The sequence below is a fragment of the Entelurus aequoreus genome, linkage group LG12, assembly GCF_033978785.1.
Source record: "Entelurus aequoreus isolate RoL-2023_Sb linkage group LG12, RoL_Eaeq_v1.1, whole genome shotgun sequence".
In the NCBI taxonomy this organism is placed as follows: domain Eukaryota; kingdom Metazoa; phylum Chordata; class Actinopteri; order Syngnathiformes; family Syngnathidae; genus Entelurus; species Entelurus aequoreus.
Window position 1 is genome coordinate 10,491,279 of NC_084742.1, and position 27,498 is coordinate 10,518,776.

General features: G+C 44.6%; 1 protein-coding gene and 1 long non-coding RNA gene across 6 annotated transcripts; one reads left to right on the top strand and one right to left on the bottom strand.

Moving 5' to 3' along the window:
- Positions 1-317: 317 nt before the first annotated feature.
- Positions 318-27,386, bottom strand: LOC133661460 (uncharacterized). Of its 2 annotated transcripts, XR_009827944.1 has the most exons (4): positions 27,312-27,386; positions 16,284-16,996; positions 16,121-16,205; positions 318-633 (listed from the first exon to the last, which is right to left on the bottom strand). It is a non-coding gene; the product is annotated as an uncharacterized LOC133661460 (long non-coding RNA). The 2 variants fall into 2 exon arrangements; XR_009827943.1 differs by lacking the exon at positions 318-633 and having other exon boundaries at positions 15,336-16,205.
- flncb (filamin C, gamma b (actin binding protein 280)) lies at positions 1,164-26,428 on the top strand. Of its 4 annotated transcripts, XM_062064661.1 has the most exons (48): positions 1,164-1,634; positions 5,102-5,350; positions 5,419-5,516; positions 5,632-5,782; positions 5,861-5,979; positions 6,280-6,357; positions 6,509-6,671; positions 6,749-6,949; positions 9,376-9,513; positions 9,596-9,722; positions 9,833-9,969; positions 10,048-10,241; positions 10,312-10,425; positions 10,490-10,633; positions 10,706-10,829; positions 10,901-11,061; positions 11,135-11,225; positions 11,316-11,485; positions 11,556-11,673; positions 11,748-12,010; positions 12,082-12,679; positions 12,758-12,931; positions 13,041-13,203; positions 16,146-16,306; positions 16,389-16,556; positions 16,682-16,805; positions 16,872-17,028; positions 17,346-17,462; positions 19,207-19,396; positions 19,478-19,501; positions 19,686-19,933; positions 20,225-20,324; positions 20,401-20,541; positions 20,611-20,739; positions 20,813-20,986; positions 21,054-21,215; positions 21,370-21,573; positions 21,642-21,794; positions 21,862-21,984; positions 22,070-22,309; positions 24,094-24,363; positions 24,464-24,601; positions 24,670-24,785; positions 24,867-24,999; positions 25,136-25,312; positions 25,374-25,592; positions 25,675-25,881; positions 25,951-26,428. In XM_062064661.1, the coding sequence occupies exons 1-48, from the start codon at positions 1,271-1,273 to the stop codon at positions 26,136-26,138; spliced, it is 8,202 nt and encodes a 2,733-aa protein (XP_061920645.1). In that variant the 5' UTR covers positions 1,164-1,270; the 3' UTR covers positions 26,139-26,428. The 4 variants fall into 4 exon arrangements, with proteins under 4 accessions (XP_061920645.1, XP_061920646.1, XP_061920647.1 ...); XM_062064662.1 differs by lacking the exon at positions 17,346-17,462; XM_062064663.1 differs by lacking the exons at positions 24,464-24,601; positions 24,670-24,785; positions 24,867-24,999; ... (2 more) ...; positions 25,675-25,881; positions 25,951-26,428 and having other exon boundaries at positions 24,069-24,299.
- Positions 27,387-27,498: the final 112 nt, after the last annotated feature.

The following is a 27,498-nucleotide window of genomic DNA, read 5'->3' on the forward strand; positions in this document are numbered from 1 at the left end:
GACTTAATTCAAATTGTGATGATCTATGAAGTGCTTGCTGGTGTCTTAATTTTGTTGTTTGTCCGAAACAACCTCTGGACATTGAATTCAATGCTTTTTAATGCCATTTAAGGCCTAATTTTCGAAAAATCCATTTAAAGACTTTTAATGCTTTTTAATGACCTGCCTGATTGGCTGACAAGAAGTGACACGTGTCATGTTCTTCTCCACACCCTCGTAGGAGTTTTGATTGGGTACTGGTGTAGAGCAGGTATAGCCACACTCTTTTTGTTGACCTGCTTGCACTCACCTGCGGATGGTCTTAACTTTTTCTACTGCAGAAATGATGACTTCCCTTTACATCACTCAGAAGGTTGAGGCCGCCAACTTTATATTGGTCATCGCTGTCATCTTGACTTAACAGGAAGTGACTTCATAGCCCTCTTGCGGAATCACTTATCCATCGTGTTGCTTCCATAAACCACTCGTCATGGATCAGGTATGATATCTAAATATAGTAGTGGTAGTAACTGTCATCAATAGTTGATTGATGAAGTGTGTGTGATGCCATCATAGCCGCCTGTTGATTGTTGATCTCTTCTGCCTCTGTTTTTTCTTCTTTTGTGACTGTCTCTGTTTTTTCTTCTTTTGTGACTGTAAAAGAAAATTATTATTAGTACTGCCTTTTAGCTTTAGCCTAGATTAGTGTGTGAATGTGAGTGTGAATGTTGTCTGTCTATCTGTGTTGGCCCTGCGATGTCCAGGGTGTACCCCGCCTTCCGCCCGAATGCAGCTGAGATAGGCTCCAGCACCCCCCGCGACCCCAAAAGAGACAAGCGGTAGAAAATGGATGGATGGATGGATAGCACAAAGCTAATGTGACAGAGTAACGACACATGTAAAAAAGTACTACATGGTTGCCATGGTTACACATTCAGCAAATTTAAGCAAATTATCCAAAGAAGATGGCAAACGCCAGCTGATGACGTCACCCTGGTAAGCCCAAGCGTTCCTCCGCTGTGTGAACCTTAAAAATAGACACGGCCAGGGGGGGGGGGTCCGGCCCCGTCCAGCCCCTCCCCCCTTGCCCAATGAGCTTGTGGCTGGCTATCAGGCAGAGTGTTATTATGGTCTGGCAAGAACATTCCAGGGAGTCCTGCACACTGACGCTCACTAGCTTTGTGGACGCTTGTCTTCATCGTACTCGCCGCTGCCGTCCAGGCGTCTTGTGCCACTTTGAAGTTTCCCATGAGCCTCTGCGGACGCTCCTGCGAGTGAGCGAGGACAAAGTATGGCGAGCGGCTACATGGAGCAGCAGCAACTCCATAACTTTGTGGTCCAGGAGGAGGGGCAAGAAGAGGAGATGCCCGCCACTGAGAAAGACCTGGCCGAGGACGCTCCATGGAAGAAGATCCAGCAGAATACGTTCACCAGGTGGTGCAATGAGCACCTCAAATGTCTCCACAAGCGCATCATGGACCTGCAAAAGGACCTGGGTGATGGCCTCAAGCTGATTGGACTTTTGGAGGTTCTGAGCCAGAAGAACATGTACCGCAAGTACCACGGCAGACCCAACTTCCGCCAGATGAAGCTGGAGAACGTGTCGGTGGCACTGGAGTTCCTGGAGCGTGAACACATCCGCCTCGTTTCCATAGGTGAGTCCTTTCAAGTGTGGGCAGAGCCAATAGCCAACCCTGATGAATGGTCACGTGGGTGGGGGCGTGGGGGGGGGTGGGGGTGCTTTCAAGCAGTTGTTACCGTCAGCTACCTCCAACATTGACCTCTATAATCCCATATTCAAGTGTCACTAGACAGAAAAAAAGCTAACTTTTGACACAGCGGCATGTCCACATTAATTGAAAGCACGTGGAGGCAGTTACAAAGATGTACAAAAAAGAAGCTTGGGGCGGAGCATCGTTGTGTACGTGTGTTTGTGCGCGTGTTTGTGCGTGTGCGCGCGCAGGGGGGACCAAAACAGGGGAAGAGAGCCTGTTGTGATTGATGGGGCGACAGCTGAACTCTTGTCCCTCCCCCCTCAAAATAGAAGCAGGCTTTCCACATGGAGCCCATTGACATGATCCTGTATGACAGTAGATTATGTATGTATATGATCATGAATATAGATGTGTGTATACACGTATGTATATGACACTCTGATGTGCCATCCCATAATGCATGAATGTTTTTTCCGCCGATAGAACAGTAATCGCCTAGACTGCTGACAAAGTTAAGGTCATGTGACAGGATGTGTATAAAGTTAAAGTACCCATGATTGTCACACACACACACTAGGTGTAGCAAAATTATTCTCTGCATTTGACCCATCACCCTTGATCACGCCCTGGGAGGTGAGGGGAGCAGGGAGCAGCACCGGTGGCCATGCCCCGGAATCATTTTTGGTGATTTAACCCCCAATTCCAACCCTTGATGCTGAGTGTCAAGCAGGGAGGGAATAGGTCCCATTCTTATAGTCTTTGGTATGACTCGGCCGGGGATTGAACTCACAACCTACTGATCTCAGGGCAGACACTCTAACCACAAGGCAACTGAGCATAAATAAAGGTCAATTTAAATCTGAACATTAATATTTGTTTGCGCCACAAAACAAAGAGGGGTTGGGGTTCCTCTTCAGCTGTTCACTTGTTGACCTAAAACAACTGCAAGCACAACTCACACCATAGGCGTGTCCAGAATTTTTTTTTTCCAGGGGTGGCACCCATAAAACAGTCAGTCTACCCCAGGAGCAGCTGTAGTTCTATGAGCCAACCCACGTTATGCAAAAACCACGTTACGCATAAATCATATGGCCTACTACCATGTCTACACACAAAGTAGAAAATCATTACATGTAATGCATTATATTGTGCCAAGAAAATACCCCCCCTAGCATGCTAAGCATTCGTTGCACGAACATACTAGCTTTGTTAGACAAGATAATAGACTGTAATGGACAATATAGTTTACATACCAAATGTCCATTTCCATTTATTACAAGTAATAAGAAAACGAAAATGCATTACTTACCTATCAAGGAGAAAATTAGCAAGTTTGGCGTCAGATGAAAAAATCTTCTTGGCCTTCAATCGTCTCCATCTTTCAAAGGCATTCCCCATACAAATCCTTGTTTTGTTCCTGGTTTTATCATGAATAAGTTAAGAATCGTAACGACGCCTTTTCAATCAATCAATCAATCAATGTTTATTTATATAGCCCTAAATCACAAGTGTCTCAAAGGGCTGCACAAGCCACAACGACATCCTCGGTACAGAGCCCACATACGGGCAAGGAAAAACTCACCCTAGTGGGACGTCGGTGAATGACTATGAGAAACCTTGGAGAGGACCGCATATGTGGGTAACCCCCCCCCTCTAGGGGAGACCGAAAGCAATGGATGTCGAGTGGGTCTGACATAATATTGTGAAAGTCCAGTCCACAGTGGATCCAACACATCAGCGAGAGTCCAGTCCATAGTGGGGCCAGCAGGAAACCATCCCGAGCGGAGACGGGTCAGCAGCGCAGAGATGTCCCCAACCGATGCACAGGCTAGTGGTCCACCCGGGGTCCCGACTCTGGACAGCCAGCACTTCATCCATGGTCACCGGACCTATGCAACTCCCCCTCGCAAGGGACAGGGGAGAAGAGGAGAGAAGAAAAGAAACGGCAGATCACCTGGTCTAAAAAAGGAGGGTCTATTTAAAGGCTAGATTATACAAATGAGTTTTAAGATGGGACTTAATTTAGATTTACTAAGGTCTGACATGTTTACTAACTTTACCAGTGGCAGTAGCTTGACGAAGAGGGCAGTGCGTAACTGGCAACCTGGATGTGACGCACTCACAGACTTTCTAATTGGTCAAACGGTAGAGAGCGGGGCATCGAAATGAAAGCAATAACAAGATTTTGGGGATGTAAATCTAATTTTGAAATGAGCATATCCCCCCTGAACTATGTTATCAGTTATAAAGGTATTCGAAAAGAACATGATTTATTAATGCCTTTTGAAATATCAGGGCCATTTAATGATGAGTTGACATGCATTTTCTACATATGGCACCTTTAACTGATTTTCACACGTTTTTTAATGCAAACTTCATACATGCAGCTATTATACAGTGCAAATGAATTGTCGTATTTTAATATTCACAGTGGGATTAACAATAATACAATATTCAGACTAGACTATAGACAGGTATTTTGCAAACACTTTAAACATACGTATATACACTTTTTTATTTTTATACCATAGAACCTCTGCTTTAACGCTACACAGCTTCTGTAGTATCTGCCAGACTACATATACTTGTTTACTTCCCTGACTTTCATCTATCCATTTTCTATCGATGTCCTCAAGCAACTAAAATTGCGAAACTAAAAGTGTGAAGAGTGTTTTTCATATATTATCCATCAGGTCTACTAAATGGGTTAAATGGGTGTATTTTTGAATTGTGTGGCACTAACAGACATTTTTTTTATGTCCACATAGTTCAGTGGGCAAATTGTGTTTTTGTATCACATATTGTAATGTTTTGTGTTGGTTTTTGAATAATTGGACCATGAGTTTGAAGTGGTTGTCCAATTACTACCTAAAGGGCTTTCTTCACTTGTGTGTAGCATGTGGTCAGCACTATTTATTGTGGACCTCACCGATCGGTAGACATTGTAAATTCTAAATTCATGTTTTAAAAGTAAATTTGGGTAAATCCTCAGGCTTACTTTGGGGAACCCTAAACTAAGCATATCTTTGGCTACCATTAGATGGAGCCCGAGTGGTAGACGTACCACAGTTTGAAAAACACTGCTTCAAATTGTTCCGCCTCTGAGTAGGGTGACACCTGGGGTGGCCTGTCAGGTTTTAAGGTTGGCACCGGCCACCCCATAGACACATCACTGACTCACACACATACACACTGCCTCTTTTTCTCGTCCGATTTGTGTGGACTTGTGTGTGTCTGCATCAGTCAGAGTTTCCTGCATTGATGACGTGTTTCAAGGTCAAAGGTCATGCTATCTTTGTGTGTGTTATTACCGGCCCTTTTATGTTCTAGTTCCTTGGTCATGTGGCAAGCAAGGGGCGTTGCCTACGCTAATGAGAATCATTTGATGAAAATTCCTTTAACTCCAGACTCCAAAGCCATCGTGGACGGGAATCTAAAGCTGATCCTGGGTCTTATCTGGACCCTGATCCTGCACTACTCCATTTCCATGCCCATGTGGGAGGACGAGGACGATGAGGATGCCAAGAAGCTGACCCCCAAGCAGCGTCTTCTGGGCTGGATCCAGAACAAGGTGCCGCAAATGCCCATTACCAACTTCCACCGGGACTGGAGGGATGGCAAGGCCCTAGGAGCCCTGGTGGACAATTGCGCCCCCGGTAGGACCTGCAGACATCATTGGTCCACTTGTGCCTGCTGGTGCTGAAAGGTATGCTGCTGTCTGTAGGTCTCTGTCCGGACTGGGAGACTTGGGATCCAAGACAGCCGGTGGAAAATGCCAGAGAGGCTATGCAGCAGGCAGACGACTGGCTGGGCGTACCTCAGGTCACTTTACCTGTCTCCACATTTTCTGTCCTTTTCCTTTGGCCTTTGCTCAGAGGTATCTTGCTGTCGTGTCAAGCGTCTTGGAAAAATTCAGGATTGTCCCATTTGTCTGCAGGTCATCGCACCGGAGGAGATTGTTGACCCCAATGTGGATGAGCACTCGGTTATGACCTACCTGTCTCAGTTCCCCAAAGCGAAACTGAAACCTGGGGCCCCTTTGAGGGCAAAGACACTACATCCAAAGAGAGCTAAAGCCTTTGGACCAGGTGGGACAAACAACACTAGAATCCTAGTTAAAACTAACTTGGTTAGTTTTATGAACTCATAAATTCTTTGTTTTTAAGGCATTGAACCTCGAGGGAATGTGGTTCTGAAGCCAGCAGAGTTTCTGGTGGAGACAGTCGAGGCTGGACTGGGCGAGGTTCTTGTTTATGTGGAGGACATGGAGGGTCATACAGAAGAGGTGGGGACATTAAACACATAAACGCTGATCCAAATGAGCTTGGTACGGACACAACATGTGCTTTGTTCTCACATTATTAACCGTATCCACTCGGCATCCATTGCACCGGTCGCCCAGGGGGGGAGTCCCCACATCTGCGGCCCCCTCCAAGGTTTCTCATCATGCCCAGTAGGATTAGTTTTTTCTTGCCCTGATGTGGGATATGAGCCGAGCATGTCGTTGTGGATTTTGCAGCCCTTTGAGACACTTGTGATTAAGGGCTATATAAATTAACTTTTATTGATTGATTGATTGTTTTAGGCCCGAGTGATCCCCAATAATGACAAGAACAGAACCTACTCTGTGTTCTACCTGCCCAAAGTGGAGGGTCTTCATAAAGTAAGTATTTTGCTTGCCACACTTATCAGAACCTTAGCCTTAACCTCTGGTCATAGCAACTTAGTGACTAACTTGCTATTATTTGTTCTAGCATGCCAAGTCACCTCCTAGAAACCATGACAGACTTTTGACTATGTTTATGCTTTCACAGGTAAAGGTCTTGTTTGCGGGCCAAGACATTGACAGGAGTCCCTTCATGGTCAATGTCTCCAAAGCCATGGGTGACCCAACCCGAGTTCAGGCTCATGGTTTGGGACTGCAGCATTTTGGAAACATGGCCACCAAGCCCACCTACTTTGACATCTACACAGCAGGTAAGCGTCCCAAACCCCAAAGCACTCCAAGTGTCTCTGCACCCTGTCCCCTAATGGTCTCATCTGTTGACCACTAGGTGCTGGCTCCGGAGACGTGGGCGTGGTCATCGTGGATTCAAACGGCCGGAGGGATACAGTAGAGGTAGTCCTGGAGAACAAAGGCGACAGCGTCTTTCGATGCACCTACGTTCCCGTCCTGGAGGGGCTGCACACGGTCTATGTGACCTTTGCCAGCCAGCAGATTCCCAGAAGCCCCTTTCCGGTCCACATTGCAGAAGGTAAATATTTCCCCCTTTCTGCTAGTGATAGTTTTAACCATTAGCACACGTTAGTTGAGATGATTTTCAACCGTATGACTTGGACACCTGAGTCTTGATTCTAGACCAGGGTTGTCCAAACTTTATGTCTTGGGGGGCAGCATTGGGCTAAAAAATTTGGCCAGGGGCCGAAAGCCAACCGCACGCAAAGTAACCATATAAATATTTCCAGGGTTTCCCGCAGCGCTTGTTCAACTCATCATGCTTAATTTATTACAGCATTTGGGAAGCCTATAGTTGATTTTCATTATGTAAATGTTATTTTTTATCATCATGTGATAGCAGGTACCATGCCATTTAAAACTAGGCTGCTACATTACTAATGATTAAGGTAGCTATAGCTGAAAAAATAGTACAATAGTAATAGGAGAGACTATTCATCCCTGAACACCATGGAATTCATGTAGGCTTTATGATGCAGTTACATTATTATATCAACTATCTGAGACAGCTTCAGGAAACTATTCTTTTAACATAATGTCCTTTTTTGCTGCTTCAACACAGCTCAATCAACACAGAAAAAGGTAAAGTGAAATAACTTAGTTGTTAACTGTAGGTCAATAATGCTTGTCTTTCTCTCAGACAGACAGGGCTTTGCTGTCCGTAACACACACGCACACACAGTGAGCTAACGTTACGCTAAAAGCTAATTAGCTTTCACCTCAAGGACTGCGAGCGAGCTGAGCTGCAGCTTATGTTTCTAGAATGTCAACAGGCTCATAGTGATGTTACTAGTAGTTGACAGGGAGGTGTTTATTATCATTTTGGGGGAGTCCGGTGCCTTATGCTCACCTGCTAAACACCTATCTGATCACCCCACCGTCTCTCCTCTGCCTGCCTGAGCACTGACTCCATGCGCTCTAAATACGCACTGCAGATTGGCTGTTACATGCGCTCTGAATACGCACTGCTGATTGGCTGTTACATGCGCTCTGTATACGCACTGCTGGACAATGCTGGTTGCTGCAGAGACGTACTGGCAGAGGCAGAACTAAGCGGAGCAGCTTGTTAAGACTTTAGTTTAGGCCTTTGTTGTTAAGGCACCCGCCTTAACAACAAAGAGCCACGGGAAACCCTGATATGTAATTAATAGTTATTATAATTGAATATTAAGAGTATGTAAAAGTTCAACTCCTAACTTGCTTACTTCCGCGACAACCTCTTTAAAGCTTTGTGATCAATCAGAAATATCAAGCAGCTAAAAGTCAAACATGGATAAGTGTGGAGAGAGTGTTCTGCATTTTCCCCATCATGCCTAGCAATGGATTTAAATGGGTCTGATTTAGAATTTTATATGGTAATTGGACTTTTTTTTATAATATCCACAAAGTTCAGTGAGCAGGTTGTGTTGTGTGTGACCATGTGTGTTGACTTTTAGTGCGGGTTGAATTTTTTTTCTGACTAGAAAAGGTTGTTTGGATTGGTCATAGAAGTAAATGCTGTGCTTGTGATGTCTAGAAAGTACACATCATGGTCACTGACCTGAGTTTCTTACTTTGTCCACAAGATGGCAACAGGTTGCCACGTGTCAGATCGCCGGATATTTAGATTTAATATGAAAACACCTCCCACGGCCAGATTGCTTATTGAAATTTAACTTGTGCTGCTGTCTCGCGGGCCAAACTGAAGATGGCTGCGGGCCGCATTTGGCCCACGGGCCACGGTTTGGACACCCCTGTTCTAGAGCTTAGGTCTTCATGGTCGACCATAAAACCCAAAGGACACTGAGGTACTTAGATCTGATTTAATTGATTTATAGACAAACATCTCCTCTTGGTGGACTGGACTGGGGGTGTATTATCTGGGCCACATGCTTTACCACTGCTCTTCACTCCTTCAGTTTCACAGAGCACCCCTCCGCTGGCATCTTCGGTGCAGATTGTACCTCAGTTGCTATGCACACCCTCACGGAGAACGCCCTCTGCAAAGCTGCCCAAACCCAGGCGACCAAGTTAGTGGAGGCGGGGTCAGAATTGTGACTGGTGCCTGTCGACCGAATCCTGGGCTCGTAGTGATCTAGCTTCACAGCATGGCTCTACCCGCATTATCCTTCTTCTACTTCAGTGAGCGTGTGAATGCCTGTGCAACGAGTCCTCGCTTGGTCACTACAGAGGTCGAGTGACCTCTTGACTGACCTTCAACAATGGTGACCACAGCCTTTATTGCTATGAATTGTCACATAGGCGAGAGCTAATTGACGAGGCGGTTGGCTTCTCTTGTTTATTAATTTTTAAAACTAATCAACGTTACAAATCAGCTATGTGCTTTCTCTTTCTCTTCAAATGATGCAGTCTATTCAGCTTTTCTGTTCTTTTTTCATGGCTAACAGCATCGCTCTGTTACTGAACACAATCTAACCAGCGCCACCCTCTGATTGGTCCACACAGCCTGCAACCCACACGCCTGCAGGGCACACGGCCGAGGCTTACAGCCCAAAGGTTTGAGGGTAAAGGAAGTGGCGGATTTTAAAGTTTACACAAAAGGAGGCGGCAGCGGCGAGCTTCAAGTTGCAGTGAAGGGGCCAAGTGAGCATTTTTGCCCCTCAATATATTTGAATGTGACCCACACCCAGTTCTAAGGTTGTGCTCCTGAACATGTTTACTGCAGACAGCATGGAGGAGCCGGTGAAGATGGTCGAGGTGGATGGTGGACTCTACAGTTGTAACTATTACCCTATCGTGACAGGAAATTATATCATCATCATTACCTGGGGGGGTCACAGCATCCCACGCAGGTGAACATCCAACCTGCTGCTCTCTTGACTTAACTGATGCATAATAATAATAATATTATATAACTGAAATCTTTTTTGCAATGTTCCGTGTTTGTGTCTGCATGTTTTAGCCCGTTTGATGTTCATGTGAGCGAGGAGGCAGGGCCTCAGAAGGTGCGGGCCTGGGGTCCTGGTCTGGAGACAGGAATGGTGGGAAAGAGTGCCGACTTTGTGGTGGAGGCAATTGGGACAGAGGTGGGAACGTTGGGTACGTCCTCTCAACTTCAAATGTGGCCAATCAGAAGGTCAAATTTTTTGTTAAGTGAAATGTGTTGGTAATGGTCAGGATTCTCCATTGAGGGTCCTTCTCAGGCCAAAATTGAGTGTGATGATAAAGGAGACGGGTCATGTGATGTGAGGTACTGGCCCACGGAACCCGGCGACTACGCTGTTCACGTCATATGTGATGATGAGGATGTGAAGGACAGCCCCTTTATGGCGCACATCCTGCCTGCCGCCACTGACCTTCACCCAGAGAAGGTCTCACCAATGAAGATCAGCTATGTTTGTCCTGACCTAGGTTTAAGACAGCCTGTCATCTGTTTCTCAGGTGAGGTGTTACGGGCCAGGTCTCGACCCTGTAGGCTGCATCGTCAACAAACCAGCCGATTTCACCATTGACGCCCGAGAGACTGGCAGAGGCGAGCTGAAGCTCTACGCTCAAGTGAGGACAACTTGCTCCTTGAGTATCTTCTTCCTTGACTATCTTATGCTACTGTCCCCCACAGGATGCTGAAGGATGCCCCATTGATGTGGATATGAGGGACAATGGTGATGAGACCTTCCTGTGTGTTTATGTCCCCACAAAGCCTATTAAGCACACCATCATTGTCACGTGGGAAGAGATCAACATCCCCAACAGCCCCTATAGGGTACGACAAGGTCACAAACGACTGCAAGATGGAAGTGATTACTGAAAGTGACAAGTGTGGGTTTGCGAGCAGGTGAGCATCGGAGAGGGCAGCCATCCGGAAAATGTGAAGGTGTATGGTCCTGGAGTGGAAAGAACTGGACTGAAGGCCAATGAGCCGACCTACTTTACTGTGGATTGCAGTGAGGCTGGACAGGGTGAGGAGCTACTCCTTTGTCTTTGTTGTCCCGATAACCATAGCATGAAACCAGGTTGGTTGTGACACCAGGCGATGTCAGTATCGGTATCAAGTGTGCGCCAGGCGTGGTCGGACCAGCTGAGGCCGACATCGACTTTGACATTATTAAGAATGACAACGACACATTCACGGTGAAGTACACTCCCCCGGGGTCGGGTCAGTACACCATCATGGTGGTGTTCGCCGACCAGGTGAGACAATCAGTTCCGCAAAGAGAGAAACAGGATAAAAGATGTGTAATGGCCACTTTTGTTGTTGAAACAGGAAATTCCAATCAGCCCCTTTAGGATAAAAGTGGATCCTTCTCACGATGCTGCTAAAGTGAAAGCGGAAGGACCTGGACTCAACAAGTCGGGTCAGCTGCTTTACACATATATAAAAATATTCTATTAATCCTGAATTACACCTTTAGAATTCTGATTTATTTGCTTTTCTTCCCTGGTAGGCGTGGAAGCGGGAAAGCCGACTCACTTCACCATTTACACTAAAGGAGCAGGCAAAGCCCAACCACAAGTCCACTTTACCGGCGCCACAAAAGACGATGCCGTACGCGACTTTGAGATTATCGACAACCATAATTACTCCTACACGGTCCGCTACACCTCAGCCCAACAGGTGAGCTTTACCCTTGACCTTATGACAGAGATGGTGTCAACCGCCGTACATCATTGTTTTGGTTCTTTAGGGAAGTTTGTCCATCACTGTGCTTCATGGGGGTGATCCCATCCCGAAAAGTCCGTTTCACATCATAGTGGCTCCGCGTCTTGATCTCAAGAAGATCCAAGTTCACGGTCTTGCCAACAGTTAGTAAACTTTTTTTTAAATTGAAGACATGATGCCAGAGACCTTTGAGTTCAGTGGTGTTTGTTTCTATCAGAGGTGGATGTCGGAAAGGACCAGGAGTTCCACATTAGCACTTTGGGCGCTGGTGGTCAAGGCCAACTAGATGTGAAGATAATTTCTCCGTCTCATCGACCAATCCCGTGCAAGGTGGAGGCGGGTGCAGCCAATGAGATGCATTCCGTGAGGTACATTCCACCAGAGGAAGGACCTTACACTGTGGAGATCAGCTATGACGGGAACCCCATCCCAGAAAGTCCGTTGGCAGTAGAGGGCATCCTCCCCCCCGACCCCTCTAAGGTGACTTCCTTATATTCAGAAGATGAGGTGTGGTTTAAGTTATATTTACTGCATCTTTGTTCACCTCACAGGTGCGAGCTTATGGTCCAGGTCTTCAGGGTGGCGTAGTAGGAATACTGGCACCTTTTGCTATTGACACAAAGGGAGCTGGGACCGGTGGGTTAGGCCTGACAGTGGAAGGGCCCTGTGAGGCTAAAATTGAATGCCAGGACAACGGTGATGGTTCATGCTCCGTGTCTTACCTGCCCACTGAATCTGGCGAGTACGCCATCAACATCCTATTTGCGGACCAGCACATCCCCGGATCTCCTTTCAAGGCGTCAGTCCAGTCTGTGTTTGACCCGAGCAAGGTAACCGCTAGCGGGCCTGGACTGGAGCATGGAAAAGTCAACGAGGCTGCATCTTTTCTGGTGGACTGCTCCAAAGCTGGAGAAGCGGAGCTTACGATCGAGATTATTTCTGAGTCGGGGTCCAAAGTTGAGGTTCATGTGGAGAACAATGGTGACGGAACCTACTCTATCACCTATATCCCACAGTTCCACGGCATGTATACAATCACTGTCAAGTATGGAGGACATCTAGTGCCACAGTTTCCCGCCAACCTGCAAGTGGAACCGGCTCTGGATATCAGCGGGGTTGACGTCTACGGACCTGGGGTGGAACCCAGAGGTAAGCATGTAAAGAGCTAGGCCTGCAAGCTTGTTCAACTTTGTTTCTGAATGCTGCCTTGGTGTTGGTCCTTACCAGGAGTGTTGAGGGAAGTCACCACACATTTTATCGTGGATGCCAGAAGTGTTAATAACAGCTCTGGTGGCCATGTTAAAGTGGTCATTTCAAATCCATCAGGCTCCAACACGGACACTTTCATCACAGACAAGGCTGATGGCACGTGTCGTGTGGAGTACATGCCTTTTGAGGACGGTCAGTCACTTGACTTGGATTTTTTCACTGGACTCTACAAGTTTTCACTGGACTCTACAAGTTATCATCAAATTTGCTAAGCATTTATTGAGTGTATCTATTTTTGCAGGGCTGCATCTCATCGAAGTTTCATACAATGATGATATTGTTCCCAAGAGTCCGTTCAGGGTGTCCGTTAATGAAGGTTGTGATCCAAGTCGAGTGCGAGCCTACGGGCCAGGCCTGGAGGAAGGTCTGGTCAGTAAACCCAACCAGTTTACAGTGGAGACCAGGTGATTTCACGTCAACATGTTGACTTTATATGCTGAATTGTGTTTCACCGTATCCGGTAAACCATATCCAATTGTATTTCCAATCCGCAAAGTACGTCAAAATACCGTCAAAACATCCACAAAATGCAACAGTTTAAGATGGCCATTTTAAATATTCCGCTCCCAATATCTTTAGCAATTTCCGTAGATTCAGGGTTGGATGATGTAACAAGGGGAGCTCTTCTGCACTCTGCCCATTATCAGCAGATTAGTAATACCGGAAATACGCAGAACTTGGAAAGAGAACACATATGTTTTTCTTTTTTTTATGCATTCAAATCATAAATAATAATCATTTTAAAAAGTCTGCTAACAATTGAGCCAATGGGGGCTCCTCTACTCCACCAACAAAGCGCTCCAAATAATCATCTAAAACCAGCCAAAAATACTACATTTACATCTTGTGACCTGAATATTAACCAAATATTAGCAATATTGTTATTATAAGCGCTAACACAGGCCAACTGTTTTTTAGCAACACATTGATAACAGAGAGGTAACTAGCTTATGCTGCTATATTGAGCCGGCTGGTGTCCTGCTACTTTTGGTGCTGCAGCATGTCGCAGCTGGTTAAAGTTAATTCTAGATTATAAATCATGCCTCTCACCCGGATAATAGGAGTTTTTAGCCATAAATCAACAAGTTGTTCATCTGTGACATTCAATTTATACCCAAAGACGGAAAGAAAGACAATAATACTGAAGACGAGAGCTTGCTGCAACTTTTCTTTTAAACCCTTAGTGATGATTATGATTTATTCTTCATCTAAACAGGAAATAAGAACAACCTATCAGTCGGCATCCCAGTGAGAGCAGACATTGTACAGTGAATGATTGTTTAATTATGTTAGTAGTTTGTATTTCTTGTTCAGCACATAGCAATACTGCTACACGATGCTTAGTGTTTCACCAAAGCTGCATCTGTTTAGCACATGGCTTCTAAAACTTGTAGCTCATCCTCCTTATATTCAGGCTCAAAAATATAAGGTTCTGGATCACAATTTTCCCCCAGTAATCGTTGGCCCCTCACAATAGCTACATGAATAGCTGTGTTGTTGTTGGCGAAGGGAAACGTCTGTTTCCTAAGATGAAAACGTAAAAAGTGACAATATGAACAAAGTAGCTAAAAGCTTCAATATGTACTTTGTAAATATTGGACCAAATATAGAGGAAAATATCCCAGATTCCGGGTCAGTTGAGGACTTAAATGACATCATAGACAGAAATCTCAACTCAATGTTCCTCAATAATGTAAAAAAAGATTATAAAGAGATGCAAATTCAAGACCTTAGCTGACTGTTACAAAATAGATATGAGAGCAATAAAAAAAGTTATTGAAAAAGTTTCAGAGCCTTTAACGTATATTAGTAACCTATCATTTCAAATCCCAAATAAAATGAAAATGGAAAAAGTTGTAACAATTTATAAGACTGGAAACAAACACCAATTTACAAACTCTAGACCTGTTTCCTTACTTCCACAATTTTTAAAATCATCCAAAAATTATTCAATAAAAGATTGGACAAATTCATAAATAAAAGTGGAAGACTTGCATAGAACCACAGAGGAGACCAATACAGTTCATCATCAATGGCATTAATCAAAGTAACAGAGGAGATTACCAATAAAATCGATGGTAAACAAGTGTGCAGCTGCAGTGTTTATGGAGCTAACTAAAGCATGTGACACTAGTCAATTAACCAAAATATCTTAATCAACAAATTAGAACAGCATGGATTTAGAGAGCTGGTCTTGAACGAGATAAGAAGCTACTTAACCAACAGGAAGCAATACATGGAAATAAGTGAAAATATGTCAACAACGCTGGAGATATCTTGTGGCCTACCCCTGCGATCAATATCGAACCAAAATGGTTTAATATTTATGCAAACGACATTTGTTATAAGGATTTGAAGTTAGTGTTATTGGCAGACATCACGGCCAAGTTATGTTCAGCAGAGAACACACAGAAGCTAATACAAATAATAAGTGAAGACGTGAACAAATGAAAGAGATAGTTTGACAAAAACAGACTATCTTTGAATCTTATCAAAACTAAAATAATGCTATTCGGTAACAGTAGAAGAGAAAGTCAGACACAAATGCAAATAGGCGGAGTAGACATTGAAAGGGTGAATTAAATAGAATTTTTGGGTGCTAAAATAGATGATAAAATGAGCTGGAAATCTCATATAAAAATATACAACATAAAGTGGCAATAAATATTTATATAATGTACAAAGCAAAATACTGTATGTTCTAGACCAATAATCACTCCATATTCTCTACTGCTCCCTAGTGTTACCATAACTGAGTTATTGTGTAAAAATATGGAGAAATAACTACAAAAGCACACTACTGCTCCCCAAGGGGATGGGTCAAATGCAGAGGACAAATTTCACCACACCTAGTGTGTGTGTGACAATCATTGGTACTTTAACTTTAACTTTAATTCACTAACCGAGTTACACAAGAGGTCAGTCAGAATAATAGATAACAGTGGTTATAGAGAACAAACAACCCTGCTATGAAGTGGAAGGGGGGTAGGATTAAATAAGCTTTGCTTCTTCCTACTCCTTTTCGGACATGATGTGAAAAAATATATGATGTATCATGTTGAAACTGCATACATATTCGAAATAAACTTCAACCAACCAACCAAGGGAATGGTGGGACCCCCGGGGACGTCACGGACTGGCTTGCTCATTATTTCTCCAAATGGCTTGTGAATTTCTATGCGAGTTATACTATTTTGATGATATCTATTTACTCGCAAATTTTGTAAGTCTTTTGGTGTTATGCATCAGATACATATGATAATAGCTTCAATAAAGAGGAAACTTGTTTTTTCCATTATACTGGTACTTAAAGATCCTCACCTCCTTCCTGTCCTGCACTCCTCAGGGGTGCTGGCACAGGTGGTCTTGGCCTTGCCATCGAGGGCCCTTCTGAGGCAAAGATGTCCTGTAAGGACAACAAAGATGGCAGCTGTAGCGTGGAGTACATTCCCTTTAGTCCTGGAGAATATGATGTCAACGTCACCTTTGGAGGACTTCCAATTCAAGGTGCTCGATCTTGAGTTGACTGAAGTCCAGCATGGGGACGTACAGAGTTCACTGGCTTAAACAACAGCACTCATATTTGCAGGAAGTCCATTTCGGGTCACAGTGCGAGAGCTGATTGATCCCACTAAGGTGAGGTGTTCTGGGCCTGGTCTTGGAAGTGGAGTTCGTGCTCACGTCTGTCAGACTTTCACAGTGGACAGCAGCAAAACTGGTGTAGCCCCTTTAGAAGTCCAGATATTTGGCCCTACAGGTGACAATCTGGAACATGGGCCTGTTTAAATTGTTGTCAGTCTGCTTAAAAATGTTTTTGTCAAGTGTCCAATTATGTCACAAACCAGTCACTAAACAGAAGATGAACTTCTGTTGGTTCTCTAGGTTTCACTGAGCCTGTCAGTGTTAAAGACAACGGTGGTGGGTATTACACGGTCAACTACACCCCTGCCATTGAGGGCCCGTACACAGTGAGTGTCAAGTATGCCAAGCAGGAAGTCCCTCGAAGGTAAGGAATAGTCAAAAAGGTAATTCAGATTATTTTTCCTGGTCTCATGTCTGCATACCCTTTTAGTCCATTCAAGATCAAGACCCTGCCTGTTCATGATGCCAGCAAGGTCCGTGCCAATGGTCCTGGGCTAAATACATCCGGTGTTCCCGCCAGTCTGCCGGTGGAGTTCACCATCGACGCCAGAGATGCTGGTGAAGGATTGCTCACCGTTCAGATTTTGGTAAATCCAAGAAACACAATTAGACAAAGTCTGTTTTGAGCCAGAAGGGATTTTCCCTGTCATTAAAAAATATATTTTTAGAATTTGACTTGACGTTCTGATTTGAAGCTAGCTAGCTGGGGGTGACTTAGGTAGTGTGCTGAGCTTGTTGACACTGAGTAACACATGTCAACCACCCAGCATTAGCAAATCAAACATTTCAGTTTTTGTAAGACTTAGTGCAATAGGCACTTGTGTGTCTAAATGTTACTTTTTAACCCCTGACACTGTCGATGTGACCTACTGTATTGCCGGGGTGTGTGTCGCTGTCGCTGCAGGGTCCAGACGAGTGCGGGCGCCAGGCCTCAGTGTTTGTGCAGGACTGGGCCACCCGGGTTTGGGAGTCTCATATAGTCAAGAAAACCATCCCGTTCTCCATTCTTAAGAGAGGCCGCGTAAGGCCGCCACCTTATCTTACCTTGCCCTGCCCACAAACAACTCCCTAACCTCACCTCACCAACCAACACTCATACCCTTCTCCACCTGCCTGCCTTGTTTATTAAGATTAGCTCAAGTCATCAAAGTATATTGAAAAAATAACACAATTATTCATAAACTTTCATTTTCATTAGTAAATACTCACTACTATTCACAGCGAATAACATCCATCTTCATTTTTATAAATTTCTGCAGTGACTGGAGTCATGACACAAGACCTTGAGCCATGACTTGAGACTTTTAAGTCTTAAAACAAGTCCTTTCAGTTACGACTCAAGACTTTTGAGACACAATACAAGACTTTAAAATCATGACTCAAAGACTTTTGATGCATGACTTCAGACTTCTGAGTCATGACTTCAGTCTTTTGAGTCACTACTCAAGACTTCAATCACGACAACACTTTTTCTGAGTTTCTTCTCAAGATTTTTAAATCATAACTCAAACATTTGAGCGATGACCCAAAAAATTTTGGGGTCATGACTCCAGACATGTCCAGAAGTGGTGTGATGGGATGTCATGTATATCGTTGCTGCCACCACTGGTCTCATGCTGCATTTGAGAATGCTGAGAAACAGACAATATCCAGCTTGGACCATGACTTGAGGTCTGACTTCAAAGCATTCAAGTTGAAACACATTTGAAAAAACTTTTCTGACGGGCTTCATAAGCATGGTTGTGGTCGATATGTCGCGGATAGTGATTGATTGACTGTGGGCATGTAGCCTCGTCATTACATGAAATAAGAGGATATGTTGACATTTCTTCACACAGCGTTTATTTGCGAACAGCGTCGCACATTCATTAGGTAAAGCTCGTGATACATGAATGTTGTCAGAGTTCACGAGTAGGAACTCTTTCAAGTGACTTTCATTGCTGTGAGTCAGCACAATGCAGTCCCTCCAGGATTTTGCAGGCCTATTTTGTTTCAATTTCAATCCTTGTGATTTTATGAATCTGTTGTTGATGTTTGTAGTATTTGTATAACCTTAACCACAAAAAGCCAGATATTTCAACAAATCTAAACAATGTATACTTCATTTGCACACAAATGTGTGCTTAGTTTGGAAAACAAATACTGTATTGATGCTTTCACTTCTTTTGTACACCCCACAGAGTATGAACCATAACTTACAAGTAGACACGAGATGTTAGTAAAAGCACATTCTCTGAGCTCATTGTCAAATGACTGTACTATTTCAATCATCCATTCATCCATCCATCCATTTTCTACTGCTTGCCCCTCTTGGGGTCGTGGGGGCGCTGGAGCTTATCCCAGCAATTATAACTAATATCGATAGTAATTAATTATGATTTAAAAAAAGATGATTTAAATGAAAAGTTATTATAAAAAGAAAAACTACCAAAGGCTTCTTCATTGTCTGCTGTCTGCTCTATCGCCCACAAGTTGCAAACTTTTTTCATTTATGTTTTACGCCAAAATTGGACCAAATTGCAGGGCAGTGCATAATTCACGAGGATCAGTTGAATTTGTGTTAATTGGCGCTATCGCAACATAAAAAATTCCTGGAGGGTCTGAAAATGCGATGTACTTTGAACAGGAAACAAACTTAGGGAGGGAACCGGTCCTCTTCAGGTTAAAAAATTTGAGTTAGCTGTTTGCAGACCTCTGGTGGGAAGCACATCTTGCGTCATGCTGTCTTGTTCGTACACTTAGTCCATGTGTACACATGTTTCTAGGATCCTGAGGGGAAGCCCAAGAAGGCGAACATCCGGGACAATCGGGATGGGACCTACACTGTGTCCTATGTACCGGACATGACTGGGCGTTACACCATCACCATCAAATATGGTGGTGACGAGATCCCATACTCGCCCTACCGCATCCATGCCAATCCAACGGGGGACGCCAGCAAATGTCTCGTGACAGGTCAGGCCCCGCCTTCTTACCTTCACAATTTGTCCTTTCCTATCATTCATTATTTGTCAATATTTTCCTCTCGTCCTACAGTATCCATTGGGGGACATGGATCAGGTACTACATTTCACCTAATACATTGTTGACCTGTTTCCTAAACTTGCCTCTTAACTTTTTTGTTGATAGTTCGACAGGAATGACAATCTGTGCAGATAGTGTCTTGCCATCATTGCTCAATAATTGATTTTTAATCAACAAAGCATTATGACAATCAGTCATGATGTGATATCTATCTTGTTAGGATCCGGTGTCGGTCCGGCCATCCAGATCGGAGAAGAAACCATAATTACTGTTGACGCAAAGGCTGCTGGGAAAGGCAAGGTTACCTGCAAGGTTTCGACCCCTGATGGCGCCGAGCTTGACGTGGATGTGGTGGAAAATGCTGATGGGACATTCGATATTTATTACACGGCGCCTGAGCCCGGGAAGTATGTCATCACCATCCGCTTTGGAGGGGAGCACATCCCCAACAGTCCCTTCCATGTACTGGTGAGTCCCATGCACACCGTGGGTATCAACGTCGTCATTAACAATCTAACTATGTCTAGTGGACCCAATTAAGCTTGTTTCATTTCTAACATTTCTGTTCGTGTATGAAGTGTTGTTGAGGTGACCAGGGATCATGTGACCCCACCCTTGCAGCAGGTACACGCCGCATGACTCATCTGCATGATAAGCCACTAAAGCCACGCCCACACCCGGCTGCGTCTTTGTGAAGGTGGCGTTTCTGCTGCCATAAAGATGTCATCATAAGTCGTCCCTATTTCTCTGTTTAACTAGGCGACAAACAACCCCATGGTCCCCGTCAATGGGATGCAGGCCGTGCTGCGTCCATTCAGTCTGGTCATTCCTTTCACCGTGCAGACAGGAGAAATCACAGGTGAGACTTATTTTATTGGATGCACAGATCTCTGGTGGGCTGACCTGGAATGATGTCATCATTGTGTGCCGTGCAGGTGAAGTGCGAATGCCTTCTGGGCGTGCAGCCTGTCCGCACATCGCAGACAACAAGGATGGCACCGTCACTGTTAGGTACTCGCCGACCGAACGTGGCTTGCATGTGATGGACATTAAGTACGACGGCCATCACATCCCAGGTACATTGTGCTGTCTGACTTATCCATCGTCAGAACATGATCTGAATTTTGCATTTACCATCCATCCAGGAAGTCCACTACAGTTTTTTGTAGATGCCATAAATAGCGTTCATGTGACCGCATACGGCCCCGGTTTGAGCCACGGTGTCGCTAATGAACCGGCGACCTTTATGATCGCTACCAAGGACGCTGGAGAAGGTACTGCTTTCTTAAAAGTATGTGTGTTCTTGTGGACATCTTTGGATGGTTCTTATGATCCGAGTGGGTGCAGGCGGTTTGTCTCTGGCAGTGGAAGGACCGTCCAAAGCCGAGATCAGCTGCAAAGACAACAAAAATGGCACCTGCACCGTGTCCTACTTGCCCACGGCGGCTGGGGACTATAACATCATCGTCAAGTTTGATGACAAGCACATCGCCGGCAGCCCTTTCACCGCCAAGATAACCGGTACTTAAACGGTCATTGGCCACTTGTCGATTGGTACACGTGCTGCAGCCCCTGTGTGTGTCTTCAGGCGACGGCCCTATCACTTCATCTCAGCTCAACGTTGGTACGGAAACCGACGTCTGCTTGAAGATCACCGAGACGGACTTGAGCAGTCTGACGGCGACTATCCAAGCTCCATCCGGAAGCGAGGAGGCGTGTATCCTGAAGAGACTTCTTAACAGACATATTGGTATGTTTACTCGTCACCCCAAATACTCGCCCCGTAACCTGACACTTGAGCTGTTTTCCCACTGGCTTTTTAGAAAAGTTTTATTTTCTTCCGTTTTTGTCGACTATATCATTGACATAGAACCAGAGCGAGACTTTAGTGTTTGTTGTGTCAGGAATCTCATTCACGCCAAAGGAAGTGGGTGAGCATGTTGTGAGCGTGATGAAGGGCGGCAAACATGTGACCAACAGCCCGTTTAAGATCATGGTGGCCCAGTCAGAGATCGGTGACGCCAGCAAGGTAAAAGTGTTTGGACCGGGTCTGCTAGAGGGACGCACTTTTGAGGTTGCCCACTTCATCGTCGACACCCGGACTGCCGGTACGTCCTTGACCCCCTTTGGCCTGCTTACCGCTGTTGTAAAGCCTAAGTAAAGTCTGTTTTGGCAGGTTACGGCGGTCTGGGTCTGTCTATCGAGGGTCCCAGCAAAGTGGACATTAACTGCGAGGATGTGGAGGACGGCACATGTCGCGTTACCTACTGTCCCACTGAGCCAGGAAACTACATCATCAACATCAAGTTTGCAGACCAGCACGTCCCAGGTACTCCACCCACACCCTCAACAGGACAGCAGAATGTGTCATGTGACCTGTTCCACTGTGGCCACAGGAAGTCCCTTCACTGTAAAAGTATTTGGCGAGGGCAGGATGAAGGAGAGCATCACCAGGAAGCGCCAGGCACCCGCCATTGCCAGCGTGGGAAGCACCTGTGACCTGAACCTCAAGATCCCAGGTAAGCTTAACGGGTCGTTGTAAGATCACTGTGCCTGCTCTGCCCGCCTTCTGCATCCTTAATGCCCTTTTGTTTCTGGCCACAGGAAACTGGTTTCAGATGGTCTCAGCGCAGGAACGCGTCACTCGCACCTTCACACGCAGCAGCCACACATACACACGCACTGAGCGAACGGAGATCAGCAAATCACGCGGCGGCGAGACCAAGCGGGAAGTGCGTGTGGAAGAGAGCACGCAGGTTGGAGAGCCGTTCAGAGATGTCTTTGAAGACTTCCTAGAACGGGACAGTCTGAACAGCTTTGGTGGGAGGTCGCCATCGCAGCAGGGTGCGTGTTCATTCTAGAGATTGACTGATGATTGGCAGGGCCAATTATCGGCGCTGATATTTGGCATGTTGACATACGGTATATCGTTTTTTTTACAACTGCAATAGCACTACATCAGCAGATAATGTTTTTTTCAGGGCTGATACCGATTATTAGTCAAGGAGGCCTATAACCTACATTCGAGATATTCATTTGCAGTAAAATGTATCCAAACATGACTAGTATACGTCAGTAAACAGCTGGATAACAGCTGGTTCCACCCCCCTTTCTTTGCAAGGATTATGAATAATTCTTCATCTAAACGGAAATATGACAAGATTCTATCAGTCGGCATCCTAATGACAGCAGACATTGCACAGTAAGTGATGTTTTAATGTTTGTTGGCTCTCATGAAGTCTGCAGTGAACAGTAATCAGTGATGTTAAAAAAAAAAGCGAACGTCGTGATGCTTTTTTTTAAATTAATGCGCCACATTTTTTTTTAAATGATCAAAATAGATAAATATTAAATGTTATTATTATTGTGCCCATTACTACGTTACATATACAGGTATACTTACATCATGTATATAAAACCTTAAAGGAGGTGTTTGGATGTTTTTTTGAGGGTTTTATAGGCCAGACAGCAACTCCCATAGGCTCCACTATAAGCAAACTTTTGATCGCATTTGTTTTCTATTTAGAATGCATTTTAAAAATACATCCGTTGTCACGTCTTTCATAATGATTGTGAATGACAGGCAAAATTCCTAAAAACGTGCAGTTCCCCTTTAATGAGCCCATGCATGCTACAAGTGAAACAAAACGGGTCAAAGAAGGAAGGAAGAAAATAACTCCAGGAAAGAATGACAAAAACTGGAATTCCAACCATAAATGTAAGTTCTGACAAGTTCTTGTATACAGATTAGATGTGCTCGGCAATCAGCACTCTGAGAAGAGAAAGAAAGGGAGGGTGTGTGCGTCTGAGCACAGCAGCGCAGCCTTAGTAGAAAGGAGCACAGGTTGTTAAAACTAACTTACTTCCTACTTATAACTATTTTTAATACTAAATACGGGTATCATATTAGTATACGTTATATTGTATCTGCTAATGTATTTCTGTTGTAGTTGAAATTTTTTTTTTAATATCAGCCAATACCAATTTAAGAAGGCCGGTATTGATATACGCCAAAATGTCAAATATCGGCACCGATAATCAGTCGATCCCTACTATGTAGTATATAAAATAATAATTAGTGAAGTAGATAAGTTATAACCACTGCTCACCAGCCCGTTTGCCCAGCCCTGCCCTAACAATTTTCCCATAAGTGTTCCCATATTTTAAATTGCAAATGTTGATGCTACTCTGAACCACATCATTAGACACACATAATAATGGTGTTTGTGAAATCCCCTTATGCTGTTCGGTGCTGAATTAACCACAACATAAGCGCCTCATAAAACATTAAGTTGCCACTAGTCCAATGTTTACTAAAAGTAATGTTAAAAAAACTACTTAAAGCCTTGTCCAGCATGGTTACTGACATAAACTATTCATGTTTAAATAACTTTTACCGCAAATTAATATTGGCACCAAACATTGGTTATTGGCCTTCTTGACTACTTATAATCAGTATCGGCCCTGAAAAATCTAGTTCATCATTCATCTACTCACTGTGCGTGTGTTTGTACGTGTCCATTAAAATGATTACAATATCGCTGTTGAATGATGTCGAAGTCACATGACCTTCACATGACGAGTTTTTACTGCATCTCCTCAGCTCATAGCTGTGTCCACTCCCACAGGGGAAACCGCCACCCAAGAAATGACAGCACAGGTGACAAGTCCTGGTGGCAAGTGTGAGGACGCCGAGATTATCCGAGGCGAGGACAGCACGTACAGCGTGCGATTCGTTCCCCAGGAGATGGGAGCACACGTGGTCAATGTCAAGTATCGAGGACAACACGTCCCTGGTAGCCCCTTCCAGTTCACCGTAGGACCCCTGGGAGAGGGAGGGGCCCATAAGGTGCGAGCAGGCGGCACAGGTCTGGAGCGAGGTGTTGCTGGCATTCCGGGTGGGTTCAACAACTGAAGTTTAAGGTCTTGGACAAGGTCGCCTTAATGCACGGGTTTATGCTGAGGGTATTGCAGCTCAAGTCAAATTGTGTCTTCCAGCTGAGTTCAGCATCTGGACGAGAGAGGCGGGGGCGGGTGGGCTGTCAATCGCAGTGGAGGGGCCCAGCAAGGCTGAGATCACCTTTGAGGACCGCAAGGATGGTTCCTGTGGGGTCTCCTATGTGGTCCAGGAGCCTGGTGAGATGACTGTCTAAAGTACAACACCTCCCAGCCCTGTCAAGCCTCTTATTCCTTGCTCCTGCCAGGTGATTATGAGGTCTCAATAAAATTCAACGATGAGCACATTCCAGACTCGCCCTTCAGTGTCCCTGTGGCCACCTTGTCTGACGACGCCCGCCGCCTTACCATTACCAGCCTTCAGGTGACCCATAACCATCACATTTACACTCTGTTCAACATCTAACGGAAGGTCACTTTTTTGTTGATGTTGGTGTCATCTCAGGAAGCTGGACTAAAGGTGAACCAGGAAGCATGCTTCGCCGTACAACTAAATGGAGCTCAAGGCCTGATCGACGCCAAGATCCATGCACCTTCTGGGGCCACGGAGGACTGTTTCATTACCCAAGTGGATGGTGGTGAGATGTCTGGATTCACGTCTGTATATCTTGGAATATAAGCCAAAGTGAACCAGTATGCAGATGAAGTGGTGAAAATCCAAGCCTGCCGTGCCCAGTCTAAAATTAATAAGAGAAAACTATTTTTTGACTGCAGATCAGCACGCTATCAGGTTTATCCCCAAAGAGAACGGTGTTCATTCCATCAATGTCCGTTTCAACGGCAGCCACGTACCCGGAAGCCCTTTCAAGATCCGAGTGGGAGAACCTAGTCAAGTGGGTGACCCCAGCAAAGTGTTGGCCTCTGGGCCGGGCCTTGAGGGTGGCACTACAGGTTCGTTAAAAAGAAAGACATATGTGTCATACGTTGGATTTCATGGACTCCTGTTTTGTAGGCGTGGCCTCAGAGTTCAGTGTGAACACGTGTAATGCTGGTTGTGGCGCTCTGTCGGTGACCATTGACGGTCCATCCAAAGTCCAAATGAACTGTCAGGATTGCAGTGACGGCTACCGGATCTCTTATACCCCACTGGCTCCTGGAAACTATCTGATTTCCATCAAATATGGAGGAGCCCAGCACATTGTCGGTAGCCCCTTCAAGGCCAAAGTCTCAGGTAGGTTTGCACCAGAACTCCTGGAGCTTTAGCATTTTAAAGCGAGGGTTCTGAATCTTCATATTGGTGTGCATGTCCTCAGGTTCACGCCTGTCCGGGGGTACCAGTCTTCATGAGACGTCATCCGTTCTCGTAGAAACCGTAACCAAGTCGTCTGCGGCGGGAAGTGCCTTTGCCTCATTGCCCAAATTCTCCTCAGATGCCAGTAAGGTAGTCTCCATGGGCGCCGGCCTATCCAAAGCCTTTGTGGGCCAGAAGAACTCGTTCACAGTGGACTGCTGCAAAGCGGGTAGGTAAAATATATTTGTGATGTGTCTGTCCAAATGAGAGTCTTGGTCCTGATTGGTCCTGCTTGCAGGAACCAACATGTTGATGGTGGGCGTGCACGGGCCTAAGGCGCCCTGCGAGGAGGTCTATGTCAAGCACGCGGGCCACAAGTTGTATAATGTTACATACACGGTCAAAGAGGTGGGAAACTATATTCTTATTGTAAAATGGGGCGATGACCACGTGCCCGGGAGTCCCTTTCACGTCACTGTGCCTTGAAGGCGGGGTCTTGCTGCGCCCCTCCCCATTTCTTGCTTTTTTCTCCTCAAAAGCCTCTTGTGTCGTCGTTTGGTGTTTAGTACTTCTTACAGAACTTTCTGACGAGATGATGGAACTGTGATTTTTCTATCTTTTTTTCAGTAGACGATTTGACAAAGAGGGAGTTAAACGTGTTTATGCTCACTCAAAGAAAAAATACTTGATGACTCGAACCAAAAACAAGTCATTTGACACGTTTGCGAGGTCCAAACGTGATGCATTTTTAAGAAAAAAAACCTTCTAATAATAAAAGCTGGATTGCATCTTTGGTGTTGTTTTGTAGTTTATCCTGTGAGTGGCGCAAATGTTCCATTGTTGTGGCGCACATACAAATATTCTTACAATACAATAATTTTTTTTAAATTAATTCTTATGAAATCCTATGCAAACACCAGCTGCACTATTGCTTCTGGTGATTAGGCAGCAACACTGGCAAATGTTAACAGAGAAAAGAATAAAAATATAAAGATGATTTTATATTGCGACTTGGCAATATAAAATGTGATCATAAAAAAATTGTCTGCACACAAGAATATTGTATTTATGTTAATATTACATGGATGTAATGAGGGTGTGAATGATTGTGTAAAAGTCCTGAAAGAAGAATACTGATGAAAATATGCACAGCGACAACTTTTTTTCAGGTAATGCCTCAATAACCACATCCACATGTTTACAGTACTGCAACAAACATCTACACACTATTACTACACCAAAAAGTATGTCAAAATAGCAACTGAGCGGATATCCTCTTGCTGGCACAGTTTTTAACATGGAGTACCACTAATTATATCATACATGAACCGCAATTCACAAAAAATTGCAGTGAATTCAGCCCATTTCTATTGTACTGATAATTACTCACTCATCAATTTTATACAGAATACACCTAATTAGTCACAGCTATTTCAGCAAACATACACACAACTCAAATTAGGAAACTACAACATAATTTCTCTCAGTACTACTCTATGGATGGCAGTTAGCATTAGCATTAGCTGTTTTCGCCATGCATCTAACTTAATTCACTGGAGCTACACACACATACGGTGACAAACATACTTCCATAAGCATGTTTACACCTCTATATAACACACTCATGAACATAAACTATTTATATAAAGTTAATTTTACCTGAAAGCTGTTGAAAGGAGCTTAGCTTTTAGCGGTGTCCATCCATCCATTTACTACCGACTTTTGCAATTTAGCTCAAAAGCGCTCTGCGCCCCCTGCTGGAGCCCTCTAGTTAATACAGACTCTCTAATAACTGATGGTGTTAGGAAAACAACATCGTTAAACAAAACAAATGACTTTAATCTTA